The 20,542-nt window shown below is 42.1% G+C and overlaps 1 protein-coding gene across 6 annotated transcripts in view; it reads right to left on the reverse strand.

Annotated features, from left to right (window-relative positions):
- The window catches only part of szt2 (SZT2 subunit of KICSTOR complex), a 140,669-nt gene that overhangs the window by 46,576 nt on the left and 73,551 nt on the right, over positions 1-20,542 (reverse strand). For all 6 annotated transcript variants that reach the window (XM_086224165.1, XM_086224164.1, XM_086224166.1 and 3 more), the window contains exons 47-50: positions 18,471-18,589; positions 18,075-18,239; positions 14,151-14,235; positions 861-1,031 (exon numbers count right to left, since the gene is read on the reverse strand). In XM_086224165.1, the coding sequence (XP_086080291.1) occupies positions 861-1,031; positions 14,151-14,235; positions 18,075-18,239; positions 18,471-18,589 (540 nt within the window). The remainder of the gene's footprint in view (positions 1-860; positions 1,032-14,150; positions 14,236-18,074; positions 18,240-18,470; positions 18,590-20,542) is intronic.

Raw genomic sequence — 20,542 nt, forward strand, 5'->3', positions numbered from 1 at the left:
TCTTTAATGTTGCAAGTCCCTTCAAATTGTGCATGTGCAACAGGGTCACGACAAGACTAAGTGATTAAGTTTTTTCTTCTGAATGTTTTTTTTGGTTGTTCCACCATGACTTATTTTGAACCGACATGTTGTAAAATTTGCAAACTGTGTGTCTTCCTCCTTCAGGGTAAACAACTTCCACACAAATACTACTGAGTGTGTGGCTTTAATGCTATTGTCTCTGTCGCTACGTGAATGAAGTATCTCATCATCATACTGCTTGTACTTGTATCAATACAGAATTTAATATATCACAGACTGCTCAGCCAATCAATCAATTAAGCTGAAAAACCATCCAATTCCTGTAACCAGCGTATTGATGGGTGCCCACAAGATTGACCCTATCTGTATCTGACTGACTGTTAGTATTCTCGGATGTGAATGTGTCTGCAATAAGTTGTGCAGAGTTTATTTCATGTACCTGCAATATTTGGTCATAATTTTTGAACCAAAAGTACATTATATGTCCATAAAACTCTCCAATTTTTGTTCAGTGTTTACATTATTTGACTGCTTTTTGTATTTTTCTGCCGCACTTAATATGTGACAAATCAATTAAAACAAATATACACAGGGATGAGAAGAAAAAGTCAACTCTTAATTATTGGAGATATTTTTACAATTCATTTTGCTTTCTATGTGTTCACAATTTCAAAAGCATTGCAGCTTGAAGAGCACATGAATTAATCAAACTTGTGACATTGGTTCACATTTACTCTACAAAACCCCAACCACCACCCAAAAACCAGCATCAACAACCACATCTCTATGACAAGCTTTCAAACTAACACTTTAAACAACTCAGTGTTGGTTATCTTCACCTGAGCTGTTAATGATGTCCACTTTATCCACAGTGGTCAGTTCATCAAAATGGTTTGGAAGAAGGGGGATGGAGCAGTTCTCTGATCTCTGCAGCATGGCACAGTCCTGAGCTTGGACCTGGAGGGGCTGGCCATTCGTGTCCGCAAATGCAAGGGCAATGCAGGCGATACCTGAGAAGAGTAACAAATTGTGAGTGACAAATTGGCTGAGACTGGTAAGCAAAGCAAGCATGGAGGGATCCCTGAATGGCAATGCTTCTTGGCAGGATTAATAGGTGTGTATTTGTAATAATAGTGGAACTTGATAAATACTGCTGATGACTGGACAACTTAAACCTAGCTAACTGACAAAGAGGCATGCGTACTAACACATTAGAGTGGGTTTTAGTTTTAACCTAATTGCATCAAAACACCTAAAGCATCCCAAGTGATGTAGAAACAGACCTCACATGACTGAAACCCCATTCTTTCTGCGACAATGGAAAGTTGCTGTTTTATGCAAAAACATGGGAGGAGTCACACAAGGAAAGACCGATTAAGTATTCTGCTGTATGAGAGAAAACTGCAGGGGAAATTGGTGAAATTTCTCAGCCTCTTGATGCTTGGACAGGAGAAACTTCCACAATAGAAGCAGTACTCTAAACACTAATCTTGTTGAAGATTGAAGGTTCAAGTTTCTATTTCCAATGTAGATTCATCTTGCACACATTATCTGCTCTTTCATTATGCAAAGGTTGGATTCAAGCTTTTACAGAATTTAACAGCGTACATCTATCAGAGCATGGCTTCTTTTCTGGACAGACATGGTTTAGTTAATATAAATACAGCTGAGCTGTTGCATCAATCCAATGTTAGCTTAATAACTGGTGGATCGTGATGGCTGAGAGTACAACCTGGGACAGGAAGCTGATCAGTGCTACAACACAACATGATGAGCAAGTTGACAGTGACGGAAGTCAATACATGACAGGACTGGCCTCATCCAGTGTGAGTCAGTCACTCCAGCCAATGAATTTAAAATTTTGGAATTTTTCATATTTGGTCAATGAATAAAAACAGGCTTGGCATTTCTGTCAACCTCTAGCCCAATATTTTTGTAATAATGCATCTATCCTATCAAAACCCATCTAAATTGCAATTGTTAATTAAGGCTCTTTAGGTTATGACACTAAAGTGTAATGAATTTAAACCTGCATTTGAGCATTTATAATACACTTGTCTAAGGTCCAAAGAGATACATTTTTAAGCAGGAGTCAATGCAAAAAAAAGGCAGTCTAGGAGAATTAAGCAGACAACTAAAACTGGCTCAAGATACAGTAACACCACACTCCATGCACCCTAAAGGTCCATGCCAAATATATAGTAACAGCAACTGAAAGTTGGAGAAAATTTTCAAATAAAAAGACGTGCTAAAGTAAGCCTTTACTGAACAAGGTGCAGCACGGCAAAGAAATGCTTTTCAAGGAAAAGGTCTAGGAGCAGAGCACACAGGTTCAACAGCAGAGCAGCATGGGCTTTAGTCAACACAATGGTTCAGAATGGTTGTAAAGGAGAGAAGAGATGATATGATACAAGTAGCGGTACCTTTAAACTGAGAGGGTGGGAAGAGTTGCTGAACCAGCTCCGACATGGTACCTGAGCCAACATTTGAGACACCCAGACAATAGCATCAAATCCAATTAAATACCACCATCAAAGCAGAGGAGGTGAATCGCAACAAACATGTTTTAAAGCGATACTTCACCCAAAGTATGAGATGTATTTTGTGTACTTTGCATTTCATGTACTCACAAATAGATGTCTTTGGCTCACAAAGACATTTTTTCCTACATGTCTTTGTGGTTCCAGAATGCAGAAAGAGCCAGCTATGTATATTTAGCCTGAAGCTAATGGTGGCACATGACCACTGTATACAAACAACAGTAAAACTGGCCAGAAATGTCTCTTTACAAACTCATCCACAGACACTGTGATTTGAGCTAAAAACGAACAACTTTACTCCTCACGTCATGGGTTGCACCAGATTATACAATATCTGTTGTTTGTAGTTGGTGGCCATGACCTACAATCAGATTCAAATCAATCAAATATACATGGTTAGTTAAGTCACAAGAAGTGATGTGACCATGGGAAAAAAACACAACATCCTGGTTAGCTCAAATCACCTATTCTGAGAACTTGAATAGAAAAATAAAAATTTCAAGGCAAGTTTCACTTTGACTTCTTGCCTTCACAGGTGTATGCTACTGTACATGGAAAATCAAGTCATGCTAGAGGGCTTGGGAGTGACTGTTTGAGAAAGGCTGGACACCCACTGACTTCTGACAAAGACTCATGGATTTGAGAAAAACCCCAGCCTAAATTAGCTAAGTAGCAAATAAAATACTTCTACTTTTTTGATTGTGTCAGCAAATATTTATCAGCGAAAGGACACTACTAACAATGGTTTACATGTAATAAAGCTTATTAACTTGCAGAGAAATCAAAATCAGTCATATTTTGATATTATAACAATGGTTTTCATTCCATATAGCTTATTAGCTTATGAATAAATCAACATCAGTCATGTTGTGATATTTTTTGGTGTAGTTGTTATTCTTCACTGCCACAGTTAAAGAAAGTTTGTCTTTCTCTGTAAGTTTCAGTTAGCAGGGCATGCGTATTCCCCCCAGTCTATCCATCTTCCTGCCAGCTCAACTGTCAATCTGTCAAACGGTCATGGCCACGCAGGCACAGGGAGAACATGCAAACTCCACACAGAAAGATCCTGTGCCCGAGCTGGAACTTGAACCCAGAACCATCTTGCTGTGAGGCAACAGTGCTAACCACTGCACCATTGTGCCGCCCAAAAATAATCCTATTAAAACAAAGTAGTAAGAAACACAAAAACCAAGATCGACCATGGATAGCTAGGGGGTTACAGAATGCCTGTAAAAAGAAAAATACACTCTACAGAGAATTTATAAAAGGAAAGAATTTAAGAGGCTGAAAATAAATACAAAAAATAAATTAATCAGTATTAAGAGAAAAAGCAAAAAAGACTACTGTAGTGAGATACTAAATAAAAATAAAAGAAATATTAAAGGAATATGGGATATATTAAACAGCATTATCAAAAATGGCTCTAGACAACACTACCCTCAGTATTTTATCAATAATGATGTCAAAAAGGAAAACATGGACAATATAGTGAATAACTTTGACCAGTTCTTTGTGAGTGTTGGACTAAACCTAGCTTAAAAATTTCCTGATACCTTGTCATCACAGGAATGGAACGACAGTCATATAGAGAGAAACCCCGGCTCAATGTTCCTCACAGCAGTGGAAGAGAAAGAAATAACTGATATTGTAATTAAATGTAAACATAAAACATCTACTGATGGCAATGACATTGATATTAAAATTGTGAAAAGGGTCATGAGGGGATTTCAGAACCGCTAACTTTCATCTGTAATTTATCATTCCAAACCGGCAAATTTTCAAGCAAACGGAAATAGCTAAAGTTGTACCACTGTATAAATCTGGGATAGACACCCCTTCACAAATTATAGACCTGTCTCATTACTACGACAATTTCTCAAAAATTGTGAAAAAGTATTCAATAAACAATTAGACAAATTCATAGTCAAACATAAAATACTATCTGACAATAAGAATGAATTTACACCAAACAGTTCAACATCATTGGCACTGATGGAATCAACTGAAGTAATCACTAACGCTTTGGAAAATAAACAGTATGAAATCTGAATATTCATTGATCTAAAGAAAGCATTTGACAAAATCAATCATGACATATTAATCAATAAACTGGAACGGTATGGGATCAGGGGAATAGTTCTGCACTGGGTCAAGAGTTAAAGGGCAGGAGACAATTTGTGAAGTTGGGAGACTAAAGCTCAACGTGCTAGGACATTGCCTGTGGCGTCCCCCAGGGGTTGGTGCTGGGCCCGAAACTGTTTAATCTGTATATAAATGATATATGTAACGTCTCTAATATATTGATATATTGAAATTGGTGTTATTTGCAGACAACACTAACATATTTTGCACAGGGGAAAATCTACAGGTGCTTCTGGGGTGTATCACTGAAGAGATGTGTAAATTAAAGAGGTTGTTTGAAAGAAACAAATTATTCTTAAAGTTAAACAAAACTAAACTCATGCTATTTGGTAACTGTAAAAGGAACACTCAAGCAAAAATACAGATAGATGGTGTTGACATTATAAGGGTTCATGAAAATCAATTTCTTGGTGTGATTATGGATGAAAAAATAACATGGCATGGCATTCGTGAGCTCTGAACTTTTTGAATCAGAGAAGACACGGGACAGAACAAAGACACGGAATTCAGCTGTGGTAGCTGAAGTTCTAGCACGCAAGTTGTTGGACCCATGTTGGACCCATGTTTGAAGCCACTGGTGAAAGACCTGCGTTCAGCCACAAAACGGTAAGTTTGAACCTGGGAACATTACTGGTTGCATGCAGTTGCAGTCCTGACTGCTAGTTTTAGCTTAGTTTGCTATTAGAAAGGTAGCTAACCAGGTAACTTGCTATGTTATTGGTATGTTGCTCCCAGACAGCTAATGCAAGCTGAGCTGAGCCAGACACCAGAACAAGTTAGGTCCACCACGGACCAGCAATCATCCCGGTAAGTTGGCGCAGCTGAATTGCTAAGGGAGTCTATATTGTGGGACATAGTGTGAGTACGTGGTGTCTGTCCAGTCATAACTGCGTTTTGGTCCGACATGTCCGGTGACCATCTGCTTTTGGTTGAAAAAAAACAAACAAACAAAACCCCGGGCGGACTCGAAGTGGACATCCACTGCTCAAGCACAAGTTCTATGACCGGACTCCGCGTACTCTCAGCTGGAAGTCTAAAAGCTTTACTGGAGGAGGCAAACTCCTTCCACCTGTCTTGAGTGATTTCCTGTAGCGGTTTCTGCACTCGGTAGTGGGTGGACACTGAACAGGGCGGACATGTTGGCTGTGTTTGTACTTATTGAGGCTGTTTGTAGCACTATGTTGTCATGGTAACGTGATCATGCCCTACTCCTTCTTTCAGGACGTTGATGATGAGGGAGGTTCGTACAATGACGTGCCAGCGGGGACCCTCTGCCGTGAACAGGAAAACATCACTCACACCACAATGAACGACCACGAGTTTGTGAGAAAGATCTTTTCATGCAATCACTGAGGAATCACTACAGCCTATTAGGCCACGGCTTTGTTTATGTCTTTTGTTGTTGAAAAAAGATATGGTCAATAAAAAAAAATTGGATGAACGTAATGTTGCAGTATGTATGTATTTTGTATTGATTGAAAGACATATTTAGAGTTTCAGGAACTAAAAAGGTTTCTTTTGTTTGTAAAAAAAAACAACTTATGTTCAATAAAAAAAATTGGATCAATGTAATGTTGCAGTCCCTGTATTTTACACAGCTCTATTGATTTAACATATTTTGAGTTTCAGGTATTGAAAAGCTAAGTTTGGTCAGTTAGAATATACAATCTAATAAAATAAAAGGAAAATTAAATAAAAGTAATTAAAAACCAATTTGTGCCACAGATATTAACATTGTGTTGCGGGCTACTTCAAAGACTTCACTCAACAGGTTTTGGATAAAGTATAAATCCAGTGATCTTGAAGCTCCGCACTCTTCCACACAGTGTGACATCTATTTTATTTATTATAGAGCAGCTTTACAGCAGGTCTATTCTATAGAAACTAACAAACTCCTCGTGGTTTGTGAACCTCACTGCATGTGTGCATTTGAAGTGATGAACTCCCGGCACATTTCAGAGCTGAGTGAACCAGGAGTCATGCTCACGTTGATGTTTGTTAGCATCAGAGTGTATCCTTTTGTTCTAGCTCAATGGGTGGTCGCCAGCCAAACAGGTTCCCAGCCCCCACATTGTTCCAGAGTATGGCCACTGAAAGAGGCTAATACAGAGAACCAATACTAATATGACTGTCAACTGGTCGTCTCATGGTCTATTTTTGCAGAGAGACGTGCGCCAGTTGCGTAAATCACTGGCAAGCACTGGAATCTCCAGATGACGCGCTGCAGCAGACACCCAGAACCGGCCCAACTCTCCCGCTGCTCATGCTGGCATGAGCATGAGATGGGAAATAGACAGTCAAACCTGTATCATATGAGTGTTTTACAGCGATTATAATGTCTGTATCTGCATATGTGACACTGATGAGAAAATACACAATATGAGAGGGACAGGAGTTCTCCAGCATCTCTGCTGCAGCTCCGTCTCTGTTCCAGCGCATGTTAAGTAAAATTACATCATCATTTTTGTTGATAATTTAAAATCAACCTTCATGTAAACAAACTTAAAAAAAGATGAGAACTAAATATATCTGACTGTTTCTGTAGTTTGAGGTATGCTTATTATCATAAAGGAAGTGATTATATACGACTTTTTTTTACATTACTTTGTTTTCTTAAAATTGCATTTTTATATTGAATTTCAATTTTTGCCAATTACCACAATTTTACTGCAAAAACTCACATAAAACCTCACAAATTACAGCGCAATTTTTGAGAGAAGCCGCTGCAAAATCAAACTTTTTTGATCACAAAAAAACTCTGCAAAATCCTGGAGGGACTGGTATACATGTATGTACGCATACATGTGTATATTGTAAGAGAAAAAATCAGGCATTATCTATTTGCAAATCGAAAATATGTATTAAAGCTAAACTAAAGCAGAAGATGAATGCAGTAGAGTAAAAATCTTCTGCCATCTCTTGGTGACACCCTGCAATTGAAGTAATGGGCGTGATCATAGTGGATTGTGGGCACACCCCCAAGAGGAGGGGGGGACTCCCAGTGGCTGGAAACTGGCTAGAGACCAACTGGCAGCCGGATGGCAGCCGGATGGCCTCTGGATGGCAGGAGAAATTCGAGGCGGCTCTATCTGTACAACTGCTAACATAAGGCAGTAGCCTTTGGTGGCTCTGCAAAGCTAAACCACAAGGTGTTAAAACTAAATGCAAGAGCATGCCTTGGAGATCATTTAAAAATCTTAGACAGATATGCAGTTTATATTTATAGGAAAAGATAGAAATTACAAAGATACCCAATATATATTTATAAGCCTGATCCCTGTGCACTGTTTGAGGTGCATAATGAAACAGAGAAAGCGCCACCTCAGGAGAATAACTGTGTTGATCCTCATCAAAGAAGTGAGCACTGTGTGAATTACAAAAATAATGTGCAGTAGTTTCTGTTATGCCACTCAGGCAAAAGATTCCATATTTTATAAGTTATAAATAGGAAATGGACTGTCGGTATATCACTATGATATCATACTGCTTCCAATTCAGCAGCTTAGCAATAGTAGAGAGCAGCCAATTGAAAAATACTACCCCTGGTTATATTGGGAGTCACGAGTCTCTGGTACCTGAATTTATCAGGGGCTGAAAGGTTCGAGAACCCCTGAATTAAAGGGGAACATATCAGTCTTACAAATTTTAGGATAAAAACTAAGACTAAAGGAAAGACAAATACTGCATCCAGGTTATATAAGAACATGGTGTAAAATGGTGCAAAAATGGGGTCTGAAGATCAAGGAACAGCCTCAAAGAGATGCAGGAGGAACCCGGCTGGGATGAACCCTGCAGTGCCCAGAATCCTCTTGCTCTAGAGGACCTTGGTGAGACGTAGGAGGAGCTTGGCCAGGAGTTACCCCACAGCACCCTGAACCTCCATGCTAAGTGGTTAAGGGGCCACCAGCCAGTAAAGGGAATGAGTGGCAGCAACTTGATGATGATGTGGATGGTATCCTGGAAGCTACCATGAAGGGAGGAGCTAATAGGAAATTCCAAACAATGGCAACCATGGTCATCAGCATCACCGCTGAAAGGTTTGGTTCAGTGGAGAAGCGCCCTGCCACAAACCAGTACTCCAAGAACCGGAGGACAGAAAAGCTCTCACAGCTACAACAGGAACTTGGAGGCTTGAAGAGGCAGTTCAAAGGGGCAAGTAAGGATGAGAAGCCAGGACTGGCAGAAGTCTGTGGTGTTCTTAGGAAGACGCTGCTGGCCCACCGCCGAGCAGAGTGGCACAGGAGTCGGGCAAAGAGCCAAAAGATGTGCTGCCTTCCTAGCAAACCCTTTTGAGTTTACCAAACAGCTGCTAGGCCAGAAGCAAAGTGGCCATCTCACATGCTCAAAAGAGGAGGTAGACACCTATCTTCACAACACCTACAATGATGCAGCCCGGGAGGAGGACCTAGGCAAATGCACGGATCTGATCAATCAACCTGTGCCATCCACTGACTTGCTGACCGAAGGACACAGTTGGAAAGAAATCTAACTATCCAACAAAACTGTTGTCAAGGCTGCCAGAAACAACTCAGCAACTTGTGTACAAGAGGTGTCCCAAGCTCCTGCACCATCTGTAGAAGATCCTTAGGTTGAGGAGGGGGAAGGCTGCCCAACAATGGAGCTCCGCGGAAGGGGTGTGGGTTCCAAAGGAAGAGAAGTCAACCACCATCGAGCAATTTAGTTTTAATGTTGAGTTTCAATGTTGAGAGGAAGATATTATTCAGTATCCTTTCCCATCAACTGTCAGACTACATCCTAAAAAAACCAGTGCATCGACCCCTCTGTGCAAAAGGGCGGGGGGGGGGGGGGTCCCAGGGCTTCCAGGGTGCTTTAAACACAGTGGCATGGGGACACAATCGATCAGAGAGGCTGAAGAGGATAAAGGAGACCTGGCGGTACTATGGCTGGACCTAGCCAATGGCTGTGTGGGGTATGGCGCCATACTCTACGAGCTTGTGGAGGTGGCATTGTAGAGGCACCATGTCCCGTGCAACATCGAAGTCCTCATCATGGATTATTACAACAGCATTAATCTGAGGTTCACTTCCAGCTCAGTTACATCTGTGTGGCACAGACAGGAGAAAAGGATCATCACTGGATGATACTCTTTGCCTTGGCCATGAACATGCTGGTCAAGTCTGCCGAGCCAGAGTGAAGAGGCCCCAAAACCAAGTCCAGAATTCATCAGCCCCCCATCAGAGCGTTTATAAATGATCTGACAGTAACAACAGTGTCAGTCCCAAGATGCAGATAGATCCTCCAGGGCTTGAAGAGGCTAACCATCTGGGCTTGGATGTGCTTCAAGCCACAAAAATCCAGGTGTCTTGTGACTGGTCGGTTCCATTTCTCTCCAGGCAGCACTCGTATTCCATCAGTCACAGAGAATCCTGTGAAGAGCCTCGGAAAAACCTTTGACTGCTCCCTAAAGGATACCAATTCCATCAGGGCAACCAATGAACAACTGGAGAGTTGGCTGATTACAGTTGACAAGTCAGGTCTTCCGGAGAAATTCAAGGTGTGGTGATACCAGCATGGTATCCTGCAACAAGAACAAGCTGACGCTCCCTATCAACAGCCTTACTAAGGAATTCATGATTGCCAGAGCAAGGGAGGTTCTCCAGCACAGGGAATCAAAGCACCCAAAAGAATCTCAAGCTGGGATGGAGGTGAGAACTAGCAGAAAGATACAAGGAGGCTGTGGACCAGGCAGAATCATGGCTGTGTCACACAGGACTTGTGGGATATGTGGCGACAGGCTGTGCAGGATTTGGAACCATTCCAAAAAACGCAACACAACAAATTCAAGTGCAAGGAAAGGCAGGACCAGGTCCAACACGAAGTGAGGGCTGGGGCTGAAGGACAGCATCCAAGCCAGTGGGTTGTACTGAGGCAACAGGGCGCATGGACCAGATGGGAAGAAGCCATGGACAGAAAGATCTCATGGCCTGATTTGTGGAGGGCAGAATCCTCCCGCATCAAATTCTTTATTCAGTCTGTCTATGATGTCCTGCTCAGCCTATCAAACATCCACTGTTGGGGCAAGGCAGAAACTCTAAGCAGCTGTCCAAAAGTGCTTGGAGATGGCCACTATCGTTGGCGCCATGAAGACAGACTGAAGATGGTTGCTGAGTCCATCAACACTGCCACTGACCAGAGCAAGTGTTTACAACCACCAAGGCACCAATCACATTCATACAAGCCAGAGAACAACCATCTCCCAAACAGAAAGCCCAAACAGGCCTCCTGGGGACAGTGAAGGACTGGCAGTTGAGTAGGGCTGTAGCAATACACTAATCTCACGATAAGATACAATACGATACACGATATTCGGCTCACGATATGATATATATCACGAGCTCACAATACAATTCAATACACTTACATCCTTTTCTGAAATATTTTAAAGGGACAAAGTGATTTTGGTGAAACAGGGGCACGCAAGAGGAAAGCCTTCTGTACAGCTCCTGAAGCTGCAGAGAGAGCCTCACAATGGCTGTGGATCCAGAGGGACAAGCAGTGGACGAGCGCTTCTTAGACACGGGCCGGGAACTGATCACTCCCGGTCAGGTCACCTGGGTTAGAGGCCTTACACTGAAAGACCCAAAATCCCCCCTGACACCAGGTGCTATCACTGATGATGTGTCCAAGAAACTGCATTACAAGATGTATGTAACAATCTGGTGTTCAAAACACTTAGAGGTGAAACTTGAGGGAATACTAGGGAATGCCATTCAAGGAGAAGTCAGAGGGTGTTTCTCTCCCATGGCTCCAAAATCTATACAGTTTATTAATTCCATTTATAGGGAAAAATCAATAAAGCTAGTTTATGCTAGTGCAGTGAGTTCATTTTTCTGTGAGCACCTGAACCAGCAACAGCTCGCATGGTCATTGACGACGTGTGATACTACAGGGTCCCAGGGAACAAGCTGTTATTTATTTTTTTATTCATTCATCTATTAATTTATGTGATAAATTTATTCCTCAGGGACAGTGCATATTATTTTTGCCTTAAAAATATAATCAATTGAGCTTTCAGCTTTTCATCTTTACAGAAGGAATACCCTTACTTATTCTGCTATGAATGATAGCCTTATTTGTATCTTGGTGGTTATCTGAATACTTCACAAAATAAAACCAAGCTATTTCCCTAATTGTTTATACTTCTATTATAAAATCACATGCCTCTAATGATCTGGTGATCAGTTCGACTACTTCTGTTTCTCACATGCAAAGTTTTTGCCCCATCTTGAGGATAGTGATATTCTGGATCTAAAATGGGTCATGTCCCTGAAAGTGTTATGAAATACAAGTTGCAGGTACCTTCAATAAATGTGCTGCCCATCAAATCTAATGTCACATCAAAAGAAGAAACTGATACACACAGCAGTAACCACGAGTTAACTACTGCATATGTAGCAACCCTGTGTAAAAGCTCTTTAAAATAGATGAACAGAAAAAGCCAGACCAACATCTCCAGGTCGTCATTAGTGTGAACATTTACAGACAATTATTACTATTAGTAGGGCGGCATGATTAATCATAAAAAAATCTAAATCTTGATTGACACATCTAGGTGATCTAATTTCTAAATGACAACGATTCCCTCTCCTACTCCTTTACACATTTTTGTCATGCAGCCTTCATATGTTATCACTTCAGAACAATCTCAGTTGCTGTATCGATTACAAAACGCAATGTAAAGTGAAACAAGTAGTTATCTCTACATTCATGCATTAAACTCAGTTTGTATTCCCTCATCCTCACAGACAACAGCGATTTAGCACTGTTACAGTAACCTAACATGACGCTGTAAAAACAATGTAGCGGTCAGAAACAGCCTGCTAGAAACTGCGAGACAGCAACGGTAGAGGGAAAGAGAAAAAAATGAGAAGCACTATGGAAAATCCTGGTGGCAAAGGCAAAATTTATGTTGTACCGCAGTTGAATTTACATGCCATGTTTGGCAACAATGCAGTACCACAAGATGATGCATGAAATCTCTATTCCCACCTGAAATGTGAATTAGACTGCTGGGGGATCTCCTATGGTGCACTGGGCATCTCTCTCCTCCTCTCTGTCCTTCCTGTATGTGTTATACATGTATCATACTCATATGTTACTAACTCATCTTCTTCTTCAGAGCCTTTGAGCTTCTCCACTTCCCAGATCCCTGGTGCTGCTGCAGGAGGCCACAGACCTGAAGAGGTAAAGAGGCTCAAGCTGCCACCCTTAGCATCACCTGCTCGCATCCCTGTCTGTCCATCATTCTCTTCCCCTTTCTCTCCCTTTTTATCTCTGCCCCTCTTTCTCTCTGTGTATCCATCTTCCTCCATTATCTGTCTTTGTCTCTGGCCTGCTCTCTTGCCCCCCCAACTGGTCAAAGCAGATGGCCATTCCCATTTAGCCTGGTGCAGGATGTGCTTGCACATGGAGAATTATGTGGAATTGGGTATAAAGTCATTGAAGGAGTGTGATGCTAGACTTGCTCTACTCGTAAAGTGTCATGAGATAACTTTTGTTGTGATTTGGGGCTATACAAATAAAATGGACGACTTAACCACACAAAATTTGTGTGTGTGTGTGTGTGTGTGTGTGTGTGTGTATGTATGTGTGTGTGTGTGTGTGTGTGTGTGTGTGTCCTGCTGTAACATGAGTTTGGAGCCTCAGTCAGAATCTGTATCAGTGGGGGAGATTGACCTTAATGGTAAATGGACTCAATTTTATATAGCGCTTTTCTACCTTAGCGGCACTCAAAGCGCTTTTCAGTGTCATCTCATTCACACATTCACACACACACTCACACACTGATGGTGGAGGCTGCCATGAAAGGTGCCAACCTATTCATTTAAAAAAATTTTTTTAACACCATTTGTTCACTTCCTGACTTAGCTCTGCATGTAATAATGTGGCGAAACAGGCATGATCGGTCACTTCTCAACCTCTGTGTTGTTTGTATACAGGCTACTTTCTAGACATCCATAGACAATGAAAAAGTAGTGAAAGATGTATGGATTTGAACCCATCATATTCACTGCCTAGAGTCATCTCTTGTGTACGGGATACTGCTGTCAGAAAATGTATGGAGGACTGCATCCTATATGTGAAACAGAAAGTACAGTATATACTCTTGTCCCATTTAATGTACCTTGGGCTTCATTTTGTATTTTGTCTGCCTCCTTAATCCAAAACTGGAATCAGATTTTTTTTTCTGATCTAATGATCTTTTCTCAGTCCTTGATGTGGTTCTCCCATGATCAGAGATGTCAGATTTCAGATTCCCCTCATCTGGATGGTTTTCTATCATACTTGGGACTTCCATGACAGTGATATTGTTATTTTGACCACAGCTGGGGATAGTAAGAAACGTTATTGACTTCTGACTCTCCTCTCCCCTTCTCGAATCAATTTGGGTGGAATGAGCAGGCAGAGTTGGGTGAATGTGCCTACCTTTGCCTCCGGTCCCCTGGCCCCCAGGCTTATTGTAGAGGTAGATGTCACCGTCAGCCAAGTCACTGCTCAAATGAAAGTAGTGCTGCAGAAGAAACAGTACAGCAAGTCAGTGACAGAAAACTCAAACCACACAACTCAGCATTTATTTCATACATCACAATGAGACTTGTGAAAATGATCTTAGCCTTTGCCAGAGTTTTTCAGAGCTGGAAGCTTCTCATATCTAAAATTTGTTCATATTTAATGAAGATCACTTTAAACATGTGGTTTGTATAGCCCTTGTACTGTATATGTCAAGCTGCCATCGATCATTGTGGAGCGGCATTTTTTTTTTAGTTCACAATGGCATATTTTTGCAAGCCAACATATCACTCCAATAGGAAAAATTTAAAAAGTCTAAACTAGCTTTTTATGTTAGGCTTAGATCAATGTGACTTTTTTTTAAATGTGGCAAAGTGTAAGCATTAACTTTCAACAATCATGTGTGAATTAGAGCAATGAGTGATTAGACACTGTTGAACTTGAAAATCAAGCTACATTTGCCTAATTATTCTTTCTTTTCCTTTACTTAAGTTTTAGAATTCCAAAACAGGTACATAATTTTGCCTCAAGCCTAAACAAGGTACAGTGTCTGGTTGATTAAATGGTGTGCTTTACAGGTGCTGATCTAAGCATATTTTTTTTGCCTGCTAACTACACTCCCTTGTTGTAGTCCAACTTGAGATTCGTCAGCTAGCATGTCAAGCTAATGGAACGTCAAGTCCCAATGTCGACCCTCCAGTGTGGGAACATTCTCTACAGCAGTGATCCTCAGCCCCCCAGCCGCCTATTTTGCGGCCCTGAACTGATATTTCCTTCAATGTGTGTTTTGGTTGGGTCAGCACGTCAAGGCAGGGTGGCCATAGGGAGGTTCGGGAGATTTCCCAAATGGCCAGTCTGGCCGGAGCTTCTTCTTTTTTTTTTTTTTTGCAACCCAAAATGCTGTACACGCCGCCCTGGGGTCCGAGGCACATACAGACAGGTACACCAATAATCCAGAAGCAACCGTACTTGCACTTCACTTGCACCCCCAGCCCCTGGAATGCAATATACTGGCAAGGATGTGTCTCTGTGCCAAGTATACACAGACAGCCTGTTACTGGGTTACTCAGAGTTCACTGCTGCAGTGCAACTTTTTGACTTTCACTTTTGTTTTTGCAGCATTTTTAAAAATTTTCATCAGTTCATTAAACTGAAAGGGACATTTGGTTTGATTTTAGAAACTACGATAGTTTGGAGTTCCTGAGATGCTTGATTCACCATAGGAAAGAAATATATTTCTTCCTCCTTGTGGTTCTTTGTGTTTATATTTTCAGAAGAAAGTGAAACCCCCTCCATATATATTAGCTTTGGATTCATGACAGGGGTCATGTTTTAATTTATTCAACTGTTAATTCTAATTTATGTCAAAATGGAAATGACATTTTATTTTACTTCATAATTTTGTTGTTGTTTTGAATATTACAGTCGTATCGCATGTGGCCTGACTGACCTAAAAAAATGGATCTTAGACTCTTTGAAAAAAATCCTTTGTGGCTCTTTAAGATTTGTACTTTAGTACCCCTGCTCTACAGCCATGTCAACATGGGGCTTGGGAATAGGCTTAAGGACAGGTTCAATGTCCAACAGGCAAGCCTGCAGGGCTAGTCGTCAACATGGGCTCTTTTCCATGAACCTGGTGTAGTGAATGCACTAGCTGGGGTTATTGACAGTGCTCAAGGCCTGTTCTAGCCTGAGGCAATTGGAGCAGACCTGGTGTGTGTCCTTGCACAATATCTTATTGCCCCAGGTGCAGACATGTGCTGGTGTCCCCACCAATCTGTGGAGGGAGGTATCTTAGCAGCTGAATACATTAGCTTGCCCCAAAGGAAGGAGGTGGATTAGTGTCAGATGGAATTGATTGGCATGGAGAATGAAGCATTGAGATGACCACAGGCTCGGAGTGCAGTTAGTTTGCTTGGCAGCTGAGCTAATGCTTGCTTGCTTGCTTGCAGAGAAGCCACATTACTCCACTGTCTGGTGACAGGCTGGAGTCTTTTGGTCTTTATCTATGGTGAAAATAGTGTCTTTGGGTTCCATTGTGCAGTGATGGAGGTGTTCACTCCAGTCTAAGGACAGTTAAAATAGCAAGCCAGAGACAGGGGAGAAACAAAATTCTTGGCTTCAGACGCAAGAAAAGCTGGCCTATAATGCTTCATTAACGGTTTATAAAGACGGAGAGATACTGAAGTCACAACTACCAGGCACTTAGGGCTGGTGTGATGAAACAAGTGTTTCTGTAAAAAAAAAAAAAAAAAAAAAGGGGGGGGGGGTTTATCCCATCGTGAGATATTGAAATTAATGCTTTGAATAACACCTACAAACAAGTATAAACGACACTAGCAAACAAAACCAGAAATGACTTTATGCATGATCAGGGTGAAAATGTGGACAAATTCTTGAACAGATCAGTTTATAGTGGGTTCCATAAGGTCTATTTCTGGACATTATATGTTCAGCTGTTTGCTGCAGTGCTTTAATATTATTCTTTGACGAGAACTGAAGCAGCAAAACACATAGTTGAGCTAAAAATGTTTTAAATGCAGTTTTAAGAACAGAACTTGACAGTCATAGTTCAGTGATCATGTGCTGAACCAGGAAGCATTAGGGGCTGGCTTACTTAAAACAAATTTCCCACCTTTCTACCTAGGAGATAATAGGTCTCTGCTGGCTGGTGGTGCCTTAAGGCCTGAAGCTTGGCCTGCTCTGGGGGGAGGGGGAGAACAGGGGATGGGTGGTGGGGATGGGGTGAAGGGTTGGGGGGTAGCTCTGTGCAAGGGCGGAGGGTCTAGTCATTGTAGTGGGCTGTGGTTTGCCCCGTCTGGGCGTGGGGTGTTGGCGGGTGTCGGCCTCGACGCTGGTGGGCCCCTTATGGGGCTCTGGCTGGATCTCGGGCTGGAGGGGCTCCATGCCCCTGGGCTCAGCTCGTGCTGCGGTGGGGGGGGGTGCCCAATGGGACCGGGGTCTTCTGTCTGCCCTGTCTCTCTGTGAGCTGCCTCTAGGCTGGGGTTGCTGCTCCTACGCTTTCCTGCGGGTCCTGGCATGGGTTGGGCCTGTGGCTGTTTCCTGGGGGGGGCTGGGGCTGGGGCTCCCTGTGTTCTGGGGGTTCTTGAGTGCCCTGGTGGCTAGGTCCTGACCTGCCTGCTATCCTGGACTGGGGGCATGTTGCTCTGGTCCCCCACATCAGCTACAGTCAGCTACCCACATACACACACACATACACAAGCGCATACACACATACACACTTGCAGTGCACAACTGATCCATAATCACACACTCAGACATTTATTTTTAAAATTATATTAAGTCAACAGGGAAAATAAAACAGTATCCCAAACTTTAATGCCACTTAGGTGCAAGAATACATGAATGAGCAACTTTCTTCTTGCATGCTGTATTGCCCCCAGTGGACATTGGAGGAGACTCCACTCTAGATGTTGTGCAAGTGTATTCCAACTTGTCTAGTCAATCAGTCAGTCACCAGGGACCACTGCTGTTAGAGGTTTTATCACTTCTGGTCTTACTGCAAAAACCTTTCTCAGATCAAAGATGACATTTTCTTATTTTACACAATGTATTTATCAAACCGGACTCTCATATTTCACAGGGTTAAACTCTTACTGCCCGACTAGCTTTCATATTAAATGTTGTGTATTAAACACCTGACTGGCATTTCTGTCATTCTAATGCCTATTTGAACTTGTATCAACACAGTGATTTCTCAGGCTGAGCTATGCACTTCATGAGTGCCCAAATGTGCCACTTTTTGGATGCAGGTCCCACAATATAAACATGCACATTATACACAACCCAAGTCTCAACAGGAGTTTACATGGATGGTACCTTGAAGTGGTGAGCTGTGTTGCTGTCAGTGTACTTGGGTACATGAAGAAAGATGAGGAGATTCTGTCTGAGGTAGTGAGCCACAGCAGGCAGCCAGGGAAGGCAGTACCGGGGAAGGCTGAATGTCATCACCTCAGTTGCAGGAGAGCCTGACGGCTGGATGAACTGACCAGATATTTACTGTTAACAAATCAACTTTCTGCATACATACATAATGCACACATGTCACTCCTGAGTTGGCTCATAGAAGTATCAGAAATTTACTCAATGAACAACATAACCCCATGTACAATGTCAAAGCAGCTGCACACTGCATTATGAAAGATTTATTTCCTACATTCACAGTAAAAAAAGAAGAAGAAGAAAAAAATAACATGAAACAAACAAGCTATTTACCTCTACATCAGCTGGTGTGAGCTTACAGTTCCTTACAAGCATAACAGTGATGATGTCCAGGGTGGTCTCATCTAGGCGCTTCCGTAACACCTTAACCAGCTCATCTGTGATCTCTGGACCTGGGGAAACCATGACAAAGCATTCAAGAAAGGTCAGTGACAATGTGACTGAATATAGTGTTTATACTGTAGCCAGTTTCATGCTTGAAAGGACATGAGTGTCATATCATCAGTCATCCAAAGCCTCTAGATCCACAGGTCAGCCCGTCTGGCACCAACAACTATGCCACGTTCAAAGGCACTTAAATCACCTTTCTTCCCCATTCTGATGCTCCGTTTGAACGGCAGCAGATTGTCTTGACCATGTCTACATGCCTAAATGCATTGAGTTGCTGCCATGTAATTGGCTGATTAGTAATTTGCGTTAATGAGCAGTTGGACAGGTGTGCCTAATAAAGTGGCCAGTGAGTGTATATATTTGTGTATATATGTATAATTAGCATATTAGTAGATGGCGCTATATATAGATATACACACACACACACACATATATATACATACACACACACACACACACATACATATATATGTATATATTAGGGCTGTAATGTCCCAGTCGACTGGTCGATTTATCAGTCAATACGTTCTGGTTCGACCAAAATTCTGATTGGTCAATTTTTTACCACGTTAATTTCATCAGGAGGAAAGTACCAAGTGCTAATGGGGGTGTTTTCAAAGCACCCCCGTTTCACAGATAACAATCCATCTTTGAACACCCCCCTTGTTTTGCTTTTTGGACTAGCCGGACCCGCTAGAGACAGACAGACTGAAGCGTACTAGAAGGCCAACGTCTGGTGGTTTGCTGAATATACAGTGCTGTGAAAATTATTTGCCCCCTTCCTGATTTCTGTGTTTTTTGCATATTTATCACTCGCAAAGGTGTCAGCTCATCAAACCAATTTTGATATCGCACAGAGCCAACCCAAGGAAATACAAAATGCAGTTTCTAAATGATGATTCAATTTATTAAGGCACAAAAAAAAATCCAAACCTATCTGGCACTATGTGAAAAAGTAATTGCCCCCTAAACCTAATAGCGAGTTGTGCCACCTTTTGCAGCAATAACTGAAATCAAGCGTTTGCGATAATTGGTGATGAGTCTTTCACACCACTTTGGAGGAATTTTGTCCCACTCTTCTTTGCAGAACTGTTTCAACTCTGCCATACTGGAGGGTTTTCTGGCATGAACTGCCCGTTTAAGGTCACACCACAGCATCTCAATTGGATTTAAAGCCGGACTTTGGCTTGGCCACTCCAAAACCTTAATCTTGTTTTTTTTTTAGCCATTCGGAGGTGGACTTGCTGGTGTGTTTCGGATCGTTGTCCTACTGCATGATCCAAGAGCGCTTGAGTTTGAGGGCACAAACTGATGGCCGGACATTCTCCTTCAAGATCTTCTGGTAAACAGCAGAATTCATTTTTCCATCAATCACAGCAAGTTGTCCTGGTCCTGAGGCAGCGAAGCAGCCCCAGACCATCACACTGCCCCCACCATGCTTCACTGTTGGCACAATGTTCTTTTTATCAAATGCTGTGCCATTTTTGCGCCAGATGTAACGGGCTGCACACCTTCCAAAAAGTTCAATTTTTGACTCATCACTCCACAGAATGTTTCTCCAAAAGTCTTGAGGATCATCAAGATGCTTTTTGGCAAATGTGAGACCAGTCTTTGTGTTCTTTTGTGACAGCAGTGGTTTTCGCCTGGGAACTCTCCCATGGATGCCATTTTTGGCCGGTGTCTTTCTTATAGTGGAGTCATGAACACTGACCTTAACTGAGGCCAGCGAGGCCTGCAGTTCTTTGGATGTTTTCCTAGGTTCTTTTGTGAGCTCCTGGATGAGTCGTTGTCGCACTCTTGGAGTAATCTTAGTTGGTCGACCACCTCTGGGAAGGTTTGCCACTGTTCCCAGTTTTCTCCATTTCTGGATAATGGCTCTGACAGTGGTTCACTGGAGCCCCACAGCCTTGGAAATGGTTTTGTAACCTTTTCCAGACTGATAGATGTCAATTACT

Source organism: Aulostomus chinensis, chromosome 14 (assembly GCF_037954235.1).
Source record: "Aulostomus chinensis isolate RoL2024-O1b breed Wild chromosome 14, RoL_Achi_v1.0, whole genome shotgun sequence".
NCBI classification, from domain to species: Eukaryota; Metazoa; Chordata; class Actinopteri; order Syngnathiformes; family Aulostomidae; genus Aulostomus; species Aulostomus chinensis.